A 14,929-nucleotide genomic window follows, 5' to 3' on the forward strand; every position below is an offset into this window, starting at 1 on the left:
CTAGAGTATGGAGTTGCCGGCGTTGTCGCTCATACAGAAGAATCAATCATTGGTGGGTTTCACAGATGCCTGTGTAGAACTTTGGGCTGTAGGAGCATCACTGTACCTCCTGTTCAGACGTGACAGCACTGGCGTGCTCAGCAGTGAAGAGCTCAAGTATGGCATACAGGAACCCCAGATCTATCCGCAGGTCCATCTCCTGAATCAACATTTTAAAATACCTGCAGAGCAGAAATGAAGCATGTTTTGCAGTTTCTTTGAGAGCAAGAGATGAAAAGAAATTGTATGAGGAGGAAACATACTTGATGCGAAGAATGTCTGAATGTCCGGCTGCTCTGGTGATGATGCTGACATCAGCGAGTGGTTTGGGCTCTAATCAAAAAATAAATAAAAATAAATAAAATGTAATAAACTTCACTTTATCAATGCCAGACTGGTTAGACACAAATAAATAAAATAATATAAAAAGAAATAAAATGTAATAAGATAAAATAAAATGTAATAAAATAATTATTTTGCTTCTGCCTTTGGGTGAATAGGCCTCAAGGCTGTGGATCGACTGACCCGAGTCCATGCTGACTGATTTGGGAGGTTTGATGGGGTAGAACACAAATGGGAAGATGGCTCCAGGCAACTGATTTTGGATCTGAGGAGTAAACAGGGGCATATTCATGTTCACTGACCATAATAACTGCATGAATTAGTGCGTGACAATTATTGAATTGTGCTGATCTGGCTCTGTGGTTGCTCTGATCGCATGGTTATAACTCATATTTTAATAATGTGTCTCAAGCTGGATTGCTTTATTGGGGGTGAAGCAGACCTGAATCCTGTTGATCTGGACTCTGTAGGTTTTCTGGCGGGTGGAGACACTGTACTCCACCTTTAGTGCTGGCAGGAAGTTCCTCCTGAGCGGCGCATCAAAGGGCTGCATTATCCTCATGTCCACCCCGTTAGCAGCAAACATCACCTGATGAACATTCAGTACAGCCAGAGATGGATTAAAACACACATAACTTCTGTCCTTGTTGCAGCCCATGTTATTCAGCAACTTGATAAGTGGATAGAAGATGCGATATCTTAAAGTGCAAGGTGACCAAAGACAATATAACGGCCGTTAAATCACAATATTTCATTTAAACATAGTAAATAACACATGTATACCAAAACTGTAAGCAAAATGTAATATTTATCGGGTCACACTTTATTTTAAAGTCCACTAATAACTATTAACTAGTAAGGTAGTTGTTCAGTTTAGGTATGGGGTAGAGATTAAATGTGTAGAATATGGTCATGTAGAAAAGGGGCTTTATAAGTACTAATAAACAGCTAATATGCATGCTAATAAGCAACTGGTCAATTTATTTAAATTAGTTATTTTAATTAGAAATAAATAATAATGACCCAATAATAAACCAGAGTTATTTGCATGTAGAAGCCTTAAAGGTACAGTAGCAAAAATACTCTGTTTAATACTGATGGTGACAACTCATTTAAAATAAGGCATCTTGCCTTTAAAGAGGACCTATTATGCAAAAATCACTTTTATAAGGTGTTTGAACACAGTTGTGTGGCTGCAGTGTGTGAAAACAACCAGCCTGTTATGGTAAAAATCCACCCACTCATTTTTTTATAATCACAATAAATCATAAACAGTCTCTTAATTTTTTATAATCACAATAAATCATAAACAGTCTCTCAAAACAAGCGATTCTAGAATTCTCGTTAGGTACACGTCACCACAGGGGAAAGTCCAGCTCATTTCAAGTGTTGAGTTTTGGGATGCACCAATGAACATAAGAGCTTAAGATAAGAAATAAAGGAGGAATGAGTCAAAAGTATAAAGAATTATTTAGTGTCTCAGTGGCTCTGGTGGCAGAAGATGAATTAGCATTTTCAATAAGCACGTCTGCTGTTTTTGTTCAGAACAAAAAGCTAATGTGCCTTCAAAAATCCAAAAATATTTAGATAGTAAGATGTGTGTGTGCTTTAATTTAAAATAATCTGTTACACTTTTGACTCATATATTTTCATTTCTTTTCTTAAAAATAGTTTAAAGGCTAAAATACGAAGTTCTATCTGCCACTAGGTGGCGCTTTTGGAACTGCATGAATACAGCGGTTTCCCCCGTAACACATTTCACTCACATTTCACTGCGGGTTATATATGCTCTATATAATCGTGTATGTGACGAATAAAAATAAATAAAATAAAAACTAATTCTAGATTAACAGCTGTACACAAAGCAGCACTGGCTCACAAATGCTACTTTATCACACATTATACTGTACATCGGTAAAATTAAACGATAATGCCATTGAAACTTCTCTGAAGGCAGTTGGTAACTTCAGAGGTTTGGATGAAAAACGTCATCTAAGTGACTAAATGTAAATAAAAATGTGGTAGTTGAAAAATGCATGTGAAAGCAATGCTAGTTAATCACTTGAGAGTTTCTGACAGTTTCAGTGCGTGAGATTGTTAGGTGTTGCCAGTGGGAGTATTAGCTCTTTAAGCCCCACCTGTTCTGAAAAGGGGGCGGGAGCACAAGCTCATTTGCATTTAAAGGGACAAAGACAAAAGCTGTGCGTTTTGGCTTATACCCTGAAAATGGCACCTTAAACAAGCTCTAAACTTATCTGTGGGGTATTTTGAGCTAAACCTTCACATACTATACACACTCTGGGGACATCAGAGACTTATTTTGCATCTTGTAAAAAGCGGCATAATAGGTGCCCTTTAAGGGCTGTGAACTGGTTCCTGTAAGCACTAACCTGGTAGTCGTTCTCTAGGTCAATGACGATGCTGTCCACTGGCCCGCTCTCCATATAATCTCTGTAGCGCTGCTCCAACATCTTCGCCTCTTTAACACTCAAAACCTTCCATCGGCTGCGCTTCTTAGGCTTGGTTTCCCACACCAAATCAGAACTGACCAACACAAACAAATTATATTTCGATATAATTCTATTTCAATAAGCAAAATATGAAGAGTTTATTTGCAAAAACAGTTAACTTAGTTTTGGAAAATTTTCAAAAATCATGTTTTTTTTAAAGTTTTATTGTGTTAGTTTTTTTTTAACCTAATCAAAATAACCCAGCTGCAGTTTGACTGAGATTAACTGGAATGCTCAATGAAAAAAGCTGATTTTTGAAACTTTTTAAAAATGGAATTCCGTTTTGGCAAATGAACTCTTCATATATTCTAGGTTGATGTGGATGCTAATATAGTTATCTTTCTTGTTGTTAAATGTGCTTAACACTTTTTTATGTCAGACGTATGCCACCATGACCCCCTGCAGTACCTGGTGATGCCAATGAAGGCCACTTCCTGGCTGCTGGTGTTGTTGACCAGTGAAATGCCCATGTTCTGTAACGAGATGCAGGTTTCCTGTTCAGCCAGCTCCATTTTCTCATTATCGTAAATCTTCTTGAAGACACACAGCTCGGTGGTGAAAAGCACCACACGCTGGAGGCCTTCATAAAATGAGATGACAAAGAATTTTCCCTCCTTGTTCACATCCAACAACTGGTCCTGCAGAACAAATGAAAACGGAGCCAAATGAGCATGAAGCTGCACATCTTCAATGACGAGTGAGGTTTAGTTATAGTATTTAAATGAATGCAATTTATTACAATTAAATGTTGTATCATCAATCATCAGATCTGATTTTTATTTCTAACCTCTTCACTCTTGAGCTCTCCTTTGTATTTGCCCCATTTCCAGCTCAGTATTCTTGAGCCGGTGGGCTCGGCCCAGGTGTAGTACACCGCCTGACCTGGAGCCAGCTCATCCATTTCTGCCTGAGAGCTGCTAGAATAAAACCATCAGTTCAGACTTGAAACATTATATATAACATCATCGCAAAACATCTGCAACAAACTTCAACCGATTCTTTACAACAATGCATTTATTTTATGCAACAGATTGTTGAAGTTTGTTCAGACTCACAGGTGTACAACAGCATAAACCACAGAAATTATAGGCCCATAGTATTAACAAAATAATATTGGAGAATAATTTACACTTGATATATAGCACAAGCAGTTAACTTCCCTTTAACAGCAGCCAAAGTACCAATAACTAAGTGTCCAATGAGAGAAAAAGAAACATGCTCTGCATCTTATCAGCTCCACTGAGACACAAGAGAATACATTTCATTTGTTAGGAAGTGGAAATTAAAGCAGCTGTAAGCACAGAATCAGGAAGCAAGTAGGTTAATTTCTGTTGTTTTGTCCACAAGGTGCAACACACCTAGTAAAATAATCACCAAGAAGAGAAAGATTCACTTCAGACGGCAACCTTAAGCTGTGGGAGGAAAATGAGTTACTGTACTCATGTTTTCCCCAAAGTGTTTTGGAAGGGGTCGAGCAGCTCCCTTCACCAAATCCCATGTTAGCTAGCAAGTAAAAGAAAGAAATAATGCTTCATGCATCTCAACCAACATCACTCTGTCTGTCAGTGTGAAAGTGTGTACCAGAGGGATTCAGTCTCTTCACAAACTGATAAAGAGACATCCACTCTCTCATCCCGCAGCCAAGTAGAAGCTTTCCGCTTACTGGTGCTACGAAGAAAGGAGGATACAACAAAAATGCAACTAAATAAAACATAAAACACTCTAGCAACATTAATACAAAAAAAAAGCACACATCAAAACTGACAATTAAAGCATTTTAAAAATGAATATGGGCTGTAGTATAAGGTTTCAGTGAATGCTTTAAGAGCAACGATAAACTTAAAAAAAAAAAACATTTTTGGTTTACCAGCTGCTCCCATCTATGAACATTTTTAACTTGATTGGCGAATGTACAAAGAAAGCAAAAAAAGTATATTTTAAAGCACAAAAAAAAAAAATCTACACATATTCCAAAATCCAAAAAGATATATATACACATTTATATTTTAAAAAAAAAACACATAAAACAAAACACTGTTTTATTTTAATTAAACAAGCAACATTTCTAATCTCCCATAACAGTGAACATTAAGCTAAAAGTAATATACCGTGAGATTTATTATTTAATGATATATAATATTTTCCTGTTATATTATACAAATTCTGATAAGGACTTTTTGTACTTCTTGGTTTTACCAACATTTTCAGTGGCCCAACAAAAAAAAAAAAAAAAAAAGGAAGTAAACTGTACTTTGTGTCGCACCATTTTTATTTCTTAATTTTTCAGAAAAAGAAATTATATATTTGCCTGATGCTTCCAAGACTATGACAAATCAATCAATTTGAACCCCAACCTACCAACAATCACTATTTCAATACATCCAATTCAGAATTTACAATCACAATGTTCAGTTCCTCAATAAAAACTAAATCCTTGCAAGGCATATAAACGTCCAGTATACGACCAACAGCGCCAAAGACTGTCCTCACTGCTGTCTCTCATTGTGTCTTCAAACTCTTATACTCTGATCCTGCACAGATCTCATGCGTCTGTCTTTCTCACCTCTGGTGGAACTGTAGCGTCTCGTCTTTCGTGTGGTTGATGAGGAGGAATGGAGCGGCACCATCGTGGTAGTCAGAGAACCGGATCACGGCAGAATGTTCTGTCAGGTTCACATCCACAATAATACCACCCAACTACACACGAGAGGAAACAAGAAGAGGATCAATGGAGGGAGTGTGTGCTTGCAGTCTGTGTAGGAAACACTAACTCACGGTTTTGTCCAGATGCAGCAGGAGGCAGTTCTCTGGCTGGTGGAAGAAAAATGCCCGTGGTGATGATTGACTGCCTTCCACTTTGACTCTGAGTTTCTTTGAGTCTTTTTCTGGCCAGAATGGAACAGCAGCCTAAGAAGCAGAGGGATAAATCTCAGCATTCAGAGAATGAACATTTCTCCTGGTACGGTCGGTTGTATTCCTGACCTGTCCGGGTCGGGCCTCTGTCCACTGATCCAGACCTTCCTCACAGACTCGGATGATGTGCTTGGTTCTGTTCACCAGCATGTAGAAGGGCAGGAACGTCACCAACCGTGTCAAACTGAAGCTGGTTGCATCTATCTTCACTCCCACCTAACAGCAAACCAAACACTACTCAACAAATATTCAATTCAAGTCAATGTGGCATTCGAAACCCCTTTTTTTAATTTTGTAATCGGACATATTTCTGAGTTAACTGAGTATACTGAATGCCAATAAAAAAAAAGGAAAAAATGAAGAAGAAGATGGTACTTGATTTTATCCATCAGTAATCTGATTTGATTGCACTGTTAAAGTGTTCATCAATCTAATGTTGTTTTACTATTAGTATTTAGTATTATATACTATTACAGTATTAATTAATATTTAAATTTGATATTTTCAGTTTTCATTTAAATCGTAGTTTAAGTTTTAATAATTCTGATGTGCTTTTGATATTTTAATTAGTTTTTGAATTTTTTAACATTTCTATTTAGGTATCAGATGTTATTATTTCAGATTTAGTTGTAGTAATTTTAAACTTAAACATTTTAACTTTTTTCCCCATCCAATATTTACATTTTAACATTGTATTTCAGCGAAATTTCAGTCAACAATGTTAGTGGTTATACATACATATATATATATATATATATATATATATATATATATATATATATATATATATATATATATATATATATATATAATATATATGTATACATATATACATATATTAGTGCTGTCAACGATTAATCTCATCCAAAATAAATGTTTTTGTTTATGTAATATATGTGTGTTCTGTGTATATTTATTATGTACATATAAATACAAACACAAACACATGTGAAAAATAGGTTATGTTTATATATTACATATATTTATTTATAATATAAATTATAGGAATATAAATATAGACATGTAAATACATGTAAATATTTTCAAAATATATATACTATATGTGTGTGTATTTATATATACATAATAAATATACACAGAACACACACATATATTAGGCAAACAATTTTTTTTATTTTGTATGCGATTAATTGTGATTAATTGTTTGACAGCACTAATCTATATATATATATTTTTTTCTCAGTTTAATAAGAGCACATGTTAAAGTAAATAAACAATATAAAAAATATATATATAGGATCTTTTAACCAGAAAACATGGATTCCATTCCTATAGATCTCATAATGAATGTTGTAAATTTCACCCATTACATTTTTAAAAAGTGGTCAATTTCCTCTATATACTTTCTTTGAGAAAAACATGAACCAGAAATAAGATGAGGAACAATGATCAAGTAGGTAAATCAAATCAATTTTGATTTCCCTTTGACTTAATGTATTCAAATCTGATGGTTGTAATGAAAGAACTGTCACCATGTAATCCTTCTGTTTCCCTTTGCACTTGACGTCACCATAACTCCCAACAGTGTCGATGGAGAAATCATCTGATAATTCACTTTCTGAAATCATCAAGCGAATCTGTAAACAACAGTGACAGAATGAGAAGTTAGAAACTTGATCAATAAAACAGCCGAATGTTTACTACATGCTTGACGACGTTCTTCCAAACCTTGTTGTTCTGCAGAAAGTTGCGTGGCTTGAAAGAGAAGAGGAGGGGCATGTCGTAGTCCTTTGCGTGTTTGCGATGAAGATCATCTGCCTTGTACTGCAACAGTCTGCCTGTCTTATTCACCATCCAGTACGGGGAGTGGATGGCCACCACCACCTGACCCTCCTCCTTCTTAACATGGACAGCGATGTCCAGCTCCGCCTTCGCCTCCGTCTCCTCGTCCACTCGCAGCGAGCGGAATTTGATGAAGCTGATCTCTTCACAGTCGCTGCACAGACTGTACTTGGACTCCCAGTCCTGCTGCAGGTATCCCAGCAGCTTCAGCTCCAGAGTGGAGAAATCCATGATCGCCGTGTGGATCTGGGAGGAGTGGCCTGCTTTCAGTTCGGAAGGGGGGAAATCTCCAATGCCCTGTAAACAAAACAGTTTTGCAAAATATGGAACTATAATTTAATACCTGTTACATACCTGAAAGTATGCAAAACAACATAATATTCTATAGAAACTCCAAGCAGACTTTGACTGGGGTGGAATTTCCAACAGCAGCTATTTCATAATAAAGACAGCTGTAAAATGCATCCCCTGTCCATGAATTACTGCATTTAATCCAGCATTTAAAAAAAAACACATATCTGACTCAGTGGAGAGGGACTGTAAGGGGTCTTGTACCTTTATCTTGAAGGTGATGGGGTACGGCAGGAGGTTGCGGAGGAGAACGGTGGGCCACAGGTGCAGAATGATGGGCTTGTCATACTCCTCCTCAGTGCTGTGTGACATCAGAGCGTCTGGAACAGGAACCATGTTGACCTTCAGCATCTGGGCGTTGTCTCCATGATGATGGCAGGTTTTCTCCAGACACTCTCCGGGCTTCTGAATCACCTCAGTGTAAGAGAAACCCTCGGAGCGGTCGTACTGCTCCTCGCCTTCAGTCACAGGCTGCAGGCTCAGTTCAGCCCTGCAAAACAATCAAATCAAAATTGAAAATGGCGAAATATATATTTAAGGGACATATGCAGGATGAAAGAATGGATTAGGCTCAATACAAGCTATAATATAATTCATATTTTAGCTTTTCATGGATATTTTTAATCCTCACTTTCACCATTATTTTTAAAAACGCTTATCTGTCTCAAACTTAAAACTATAACAAAAATTAAATATTAATTAACAATGTTATTATTACTGTATATTAACAACTAAATCAAATAATATTAAATGCTAAAATAAAATGATTTAATAAAAAATAAAAATTACATTTAGGCATCACATTATAATGTAGAGCATGAAAAAGAAATACTTATTTTGAGAACTGTTGTTTTTAAAGATAAACAAGGTGAGATATGGCAAAATTCATATACATTTTATTTTTAAATAGGAGAAATGAGCATGCATATGTAAATATCCAATATTGGCTGATTTGTAGCCAATATAAACAGAGACCAATAAATTAAGATATCTCTTAAACTGGCAGATAACCAATATGGTACTGTTACAGTGGACATCCCTAATAATTATAAAAGATAATAACTGTGACAAGCATTTATTATTCTATTCTCTAGAAAGAACTCTTAAAATGTTTGCTTTCAAAGTAAATTAATCTAGACATAAATACTGATTTAGAAGGAGTTTTTCGGAGTGTATGTGAAGTGAAGTGAACAGATAGTCCTGAGCTGTAACGGACCTGTAGGAGCCCAGCGGCACACAGAACTCCTCTGCAGGCAAAGAGATGCCCAGACACTCAGATCCCTCATAAACACGGAACGCCACCGAAAAGTGATTGATAATCTAGAAAATCAATACAAAACAATAACAGCATCAACAACCAGTCTGTCCACAATAAAATAAAATTCCCATTTATTAAATACTGTCGCTAATTTGATTATGTAAGAGTATATTACAGAATTCTCTCTCAAATTCAGTGCAAAAATGTGTGTTGGCTTAATTTTTAAAGGGAAGGGTCTGCTGTATATGTGTGTGTGCGTAGGTTTTAAATATATCCACCTGGAAAGGAGAGCGAATCTTGACATATTTGCTTCCCTCGACGGTGTTAATCTGACAGACAAAGAAGCGTGTGACACCTGAGTCACGGTGCACGACGCTGTACATGTCCCGTCCTGTCTTGATTAGTGGAATCACACTTGCTGTAGTGTGGCCAACTGGAGCTGGAGAAGAGGAAAAGGAAAAGAAAAATAGCTATATAACTATAAAATTAATAAAATATGCAGGTTTAAATTAATTTCAGGTAATCTGTCACTCGTTAGTGTGACCATGGATGCTTATATTGTACACACTCTGAAAAATAAATGTTCGTTATTAGCATCTATGGTTCAGTGAAGAACCTTTAACATTAATGGAACTTTTCCATTCCACTAAAGGTTCTTTATAGTGAAGTTCTTTAGATTATCAAAAAGTTTTTAAAAAACAATGTTTCTTTTAAGACCTGAGTGAACCCAATAATGGTTCTTTTATTGCATTGGTGTGAAAACCACCTTTTGGAAACATTATTTTTAAGAGTGTACTAGTAATTTTGTGATAAATATTCATAAAGGTCATGTATATAGGTCATGGGTTGTTATAAGGGATGTAACGATTCACCCAAGTCACGATTCGATTCACTTTTTTTTTTTTTTTTTTTTTTTTTACAAAATGAGATTAAATACAAATTATAAATTAAATGTGTCCTTTTATTGCTGCATGTTTCTTTGTGAAATTGAAATATAACACTATAATAATATACTTATATATATAGCACTTGCATATTATTGCTCTTTTGTTGGTTTTATTGCTTCTGTTGTCCTCATTTGTAAATTGCTTTGGATAAAAGCATCTGCTAAATTACAAAATTTAAATATAATGTAAATGTAAATAACAAAACTAAATTTAAAATTTAAAAGAAGCCCCAAATCAAATAAATAACTAACACAAATAAAATAAGTCTCTTTAAATAAGGCTTTGTCTGTGCTCTTTCCATTTAAATTAGAGGCAACCACTGCATTTTAATCATGATCCAAACAAAGATGCTGCATACATTCAATATGAGCAGTTTTTCATCTAAATTAGATTGTATAATTTTGAAATCTGAAGCACAAATAGAATGATTTGACTTGAGTTTTGTCAAATTATACATAAAAAAATCTGCATGAAACAGAAACAGCAGACGAGACACAGATTCACTCTCTGCCAGCAGGTGGAGCTTAAAGCGTTTCCTTGGTTTCTGCTGTAAACAAAGAAACGCTGCACTTATTAACTTTAATATGCATTATACAGAGGCAAGATGAAAAGAAAAAATACCATCTAAACTTTTCTAAAGACAATTAGTTCCCCTCAGACAGCAGTCATATAAACTCCTACCCCTGACTGAATCGTGATTTATTTAGCATCTCAACCGATTTTAATTGTCACATTTTTGAATCGATTTTCAACCAGCTCGCGGTTAAGTGAGTCTTACTTGGCTGTATGTAGTTTTTGGCACTGAGGCTGGTCATGGCTGAGAACTGGTCACTGGTCTCAGCGGTGAGGGTGTAGTCCATATTCAGACTCTCTCCATCCTGGAGCTCCACCACACGATTTTTGGACTCTTTACCGATGGTTCTAAACACTTCGCTGTGCAGCACTGACACAGGCAAACCCAAATTATTCTTCACCACAAACGGAGCCTGGTCTGTTTGAAAGCACTCAGCGGTCTGCTTAGTGGCCTCTGCAAATGCCTGCAAACCAAACAGAAGAAATCACTCGTCTGTAACACCTGTAAGAGAAAGACAGCCCTATTTAACCATCTCAACACACTGCAATCATCTCAATCTCTTACCGTTCCTAGATTGCTGAGCATCTGGAGGCCGCACTTGGAGAGGGTGACATTAAGCTGGTCTTTACTCATGAAGCTGATGACCGTTTTATAGTCAGGCACACTGCCGTCCACCTCATCAGATACTCCAGAATATAAAACCGGCTTCTTCTTCATCTGTAGACAGTACATTATTTGTTTTTTTAACTCATGAAACGTTCTGTCAGTAACAGGTTAGGCATGAAATGAAAGGAAACCTTCATTGCTAGAGTCCATGGTCTGAAGCCATCTTTTTCCTCATCGTCCAGCGGCTCCAACAATGGTTCCCATACACCCATCATCTCATTATAATAATTCACCTACAGGAAACAACAACTCGTTATAGGATACAAAAAAAAATGTAAATAAATTTTTAATGAAATTTTAATTAAATTAATTTTATTAATGTCGCATTTCACTGTTTTTTCAGTGTCTCACGCCATGAGAGTTGTGTTAAAATGGTGCACAGATTAAAAGTACAAGTTCCAAGACTAGCAAAGTAGTTAAAATGGCTCTGACACTATTTGACACTGGGACTCTGCTGACTAAGATAATAAGATTAAAGTTCCTCTGTATGTGAAAGTGTGTGTCATTTTCTTTGTATAATAACATGTAACAGGCAAACATACATAGAATTAAATGTAATTAAAAGCAAAGCAGCACTTTGCATTTACATTGGCACTGTGGACACCTGGCTTTAAAGGTAATATATTCTTTGCAAAATTGAGCAAAAACACATAATATTGTGTTTAAAATATAACACAATATCAACTTCTTATTTACTGAACTGTTGTCTAAATTCACATTTGAACTCATGGTATTTGGGGCAAAATCAGCACTTGTGTAGCTAATACTGCTCTCCCTGCTGATATCATATGAAATAAATATGAGACAAAAACACATACGGGGCATTTTTGCACCAATATCTAGACTTTTAGGGCATAACTACATTGATGGAGTTGTTGTCCTGCATTATATTTGTCAACAGTCAACTGTATGAAATGTACGATATACAGGTCTGGGATGGGGCAAGTCCGTTAACTGGGTTAAAATATTTTAATTGCGTTATTTTTTGTAACTAATTAATTAAGTTAACGCATTAAACTGACCTAATAATAATATTTAGTTAAATCTCAGGCTTTGCAATTTGATAAATGACGCTAAGCCATATCATAACTCTGGTTTTATTTTGTTTGATCATTGAGCCCTAGCCAGGACTACTTGATTACTCATGTCATGCCTATAACCAACTTCAGATAAGCATTTCTCAAATGCATAAATGTAAATCAATCATGATAACTCAGAATAGTTTTAGTATGTTAATGTATATGACAATGTTAATATATTTGGTCTTTTTTTGCACTAGATCTGCTACACACAGGTGCTGTAGAGCAAGTATGGACTTGCTACTGCCAATAGATACTCAGACACACTGCTGTAAGCATGTAAGATATGCTGCTGCTGCATGAATATGCATACATAAATCTAATAGCAGATCTAGACAGGTGGTGCTGGGGGAGGTGGAGTGCTTCAGAGGAACTCAAATAGACACAGCAGGACAAGTTTACAGTAAAAACTGAACTAGATTATTTAGATGCAGAGCAAGCAATCTCATCAGTTGCAGAATATGCCAATGAGCTAATGCTATGTAATAAATTAAAGGGCCTATCAGCCTGCGCTATCTAAAGTTTCATGATCTGGATACGTATACAACGTATTACAATATTCTCTGACCTCCAGGTCCAGGTGACAGTGCAGGTTAATGAGAGTACTCCAGTTTTTCACGTCTCCCTGGAACGAGGCTTTGGCCAGCAGCATGGGCACAGTACGATGGCCCACCCCGGCCTCCAGCGTCAGGCAGATGGAGTCGATGTTCATTTTGAGAGACTCTCCATGAGGAACGAGCGGAATGACAGACTGGGTGACTTTCTCTTCTTCCTCCTCCAGGAACCAGAGCTTTAGGTCTCGCAGGTTGCGACGTTCCCACAGATCCTGTGGCACAGGACTCTCCAGCTCCTCAGGGGTCTCGGCGGCAGGGCTCAGCGCTGACTGAATGGTGATAACGGTGTTAATGATGATGGGAGACACCTTAGGGAACAGGAAAAGAGAAGATTTTTTAAATGATTTTATACCCTTTCACTGACCCTCAGAATAAAAAAAAAAAAAAAAAAACAGGTTTGCTGCTATACCTTTAAAGGGTTAGTTTTTTGGGGGGGTGAACTATCCCTTTAAGTCAATACGACTTCAAAATAGGAAATGATAACAATTTCACATGTTCAACCTCACCTTGAGCGTGAGGGAGCTGATGGACAGCTTGATGGTCTGAGGACTGGTAGGCGACTGGTTGCTTTCGAAGAACACCTGACAGGGCTGAAGCACCGTCGTCACGTTGTGCTCCCGCTTCTCTCGCAGGAGAGGACATGCCACCACCTTCAGGTCTGAAATGGCAGCCATCATCGACTGACCGCTGGGCTCGTTCTTCATCACCAGCTCACACTGCGTCGTCATAACGAGAGCCGGAGCTTCAGCACGTGTGAGGTCAGCCACAAAAACGATCTCAGGATTCTTTACCACAATGTTCATCTCAGTTTTGGCAACCACTGGCACAGCAGCCGCTATAAAAGGAAAGACACAATTGATTCACCACTGATAGAATTTTCTATCATTTATGACACAATGCTTCCCTGCCATTGACAAATTTACGGCATTCCATGTTTTCACTTTTATGCGGCATGGGAGCGCTATTATTTGTCTTTCACATTTCGAATTAGAATCTCCAGTTCAAAATGTTGCTTTTATCAAGTGTTGTTAAAAAGAATGCATGAAGCTAGAACATGTTTTTTTTTTTTTTGTTGATCTGTTCTTTCATTTGAAATATTGTCTGTTCAAATATTCAGACAACAAAATGATCAAAATTGCTAAATTTGATTTAAGACTATCTTAAGTCTAATAACATTATCTTGAAGAAGACCTGTCTTTATCAATATGGTACTGAAGTGTGGACACTAACCTGGGTCTTTAGATGAACTGGCAGGTTTGTTGTTTTTAGGGGGACCAGAGAAGCCATCTGCCATAGCTTTAAGAAAGACATCAGCTACTGTGAGCAGGAACTCCATACTGGCACACAGATAGAGGTCCTGAACCAGGGTGTCCAGCACAGTGCCGTCCCGGCCTTGTCGGTAACTCACGTCTACCATCACATCACCTTCCCTGCCCTGACGCATCGCCATCATCCTAAAGCAGCATGAAATCAGGGAATACAGTTAATGACATTTAGTGACTGAATGACTAACTTTATTTACCATAAGGCTGTAACTAATAATTTTTAATAGTCAATTAATCAGCTGGTTCTTTCTTTGATTAATCAATTTAATGAATATCCAAGCATATATTTTGTGCAAAAAAGTTTTAAAATACAAATGTTACAGTATTAGTGATTTCAGATAAAGATGTTCTTCATGCACAGAGTGAAATAACTGATGATTTTTTATTTTATCGATTAGTTGTTAAAGCTAGGAGAAAATGACTCTAATGTCAATTGTACAGGGAAGGAAGGACTTTTGTACACATAAAACATGATTTAACACAAACTGAAGCATTTTTAGTGGGTTGT

At 36.8% G+C, this 14,929-nt stretch overlaps 1 protein-coding gene across 5 annotated transcripts in view; it reads right to left on the bottom strand.

The window, feature by feature from the left end:
- LOC109106517 (vacuolar protein sorting-associated protein 13A-like) overlaps window positions 1-14,929 on the bottom strand; it is a 65,172-nt gene that overhangs the window by 12,022 nt on the left and 38,221 nt on the right. For 2 of the 5 annotated variants that reach the window (XM_042730219.1, XM_042730218.1), the window contains 22 exons: window positions 14,327-14,550; window positions 13,603-13,931; window positions 13,051-13,404; window positions 11,535-11,636; window positions 11,302-11,454; window positions 10,942-11,200; window positions 9,495-9,655; window positions 9,175-9,278; window positions 8,163-8,448; window positions 7,494-7,904; window positions 7,298-7,402; window positions 5,874-6,020; window positions 5,667-5,798; window positions 5,455-5,588; window positions 4,473-4,559; window positions 3,679-3,808; window positions 3,300-3,529; window positions 2,772-2,925; window positions 824-970; window positions 565-646; window positions 303-372; window positions 107-221 (listed from right to left, as the gene is read on the bottom strand). In XM_042730219.1, the coding sequence (XP_042586153.1) occupies window positions 107-221; window positions 303-372; window positions 565-646; window positions 824-970; window positions 2,772-2,925; window positions 3,300-3,529; window positions 3,679-3,808; window positions 4,473-4,559; window positions 5,455-5,588; window positions 5,667-5,798; window positions 5,874-6,020; window positions 7,298-7,402; window positions 7,494-7,904; window positions 8,163-8,448; window positions 9,175-9,278; window positions 9,495-9,655; window positions 10,942-11,200; window positions 11,302-11,454; window positions 11,535-11,636; window positions 13,051-13,404; window positions 13,603-13,931; window positions 14,327-14,550 (3,916 nt within the window). The remainder of the gene's footprint in view (window positions 1-106; window positions 222-302; window positions 373-564; window positions 647-823; window positions 971-2,771; window positions 2,926-3,299; window positions 3,530-3,678; window positions 3,809-4,472; window positions 4,560-5,454; window positions 5,589-5,666; window positions 5,799-5,873; window positions 6,021-7,297; window positions 7,403-7,493; window positions 7,905-8,162; window positions 8,449-9,174; window positions 9,279-9,494; window positions 9,656-10,941; window positions 11,201-11,301; window positions 11,455-11,534; window positions 11,637-13,050; window positions 13,405-13,602; window positions 13,932-14,326; window positions 14,551-14,929) is intronic. The other 3 variants (XM_042730223.1, XM_042730222.1, XM_042730221.1) reach the window with 2 other exon arrangements.

The sequence above is a fragment of the Cyprinus carpio genome, chromosome B8, assembly GCF_018340385.1.
Source record: "Cyprinus carpio isolate SPL01 chromosome B8, ASM1834038v1, whole genome shotgun sequence".
Classification (NCBI taxonomy): domain Eukaryota; kingdom Metazoa; phylum Chordata; class Actinopteri; order Cypriniformes; family Cyprinidae; genus Cyprinus; species Cyprinus carpio.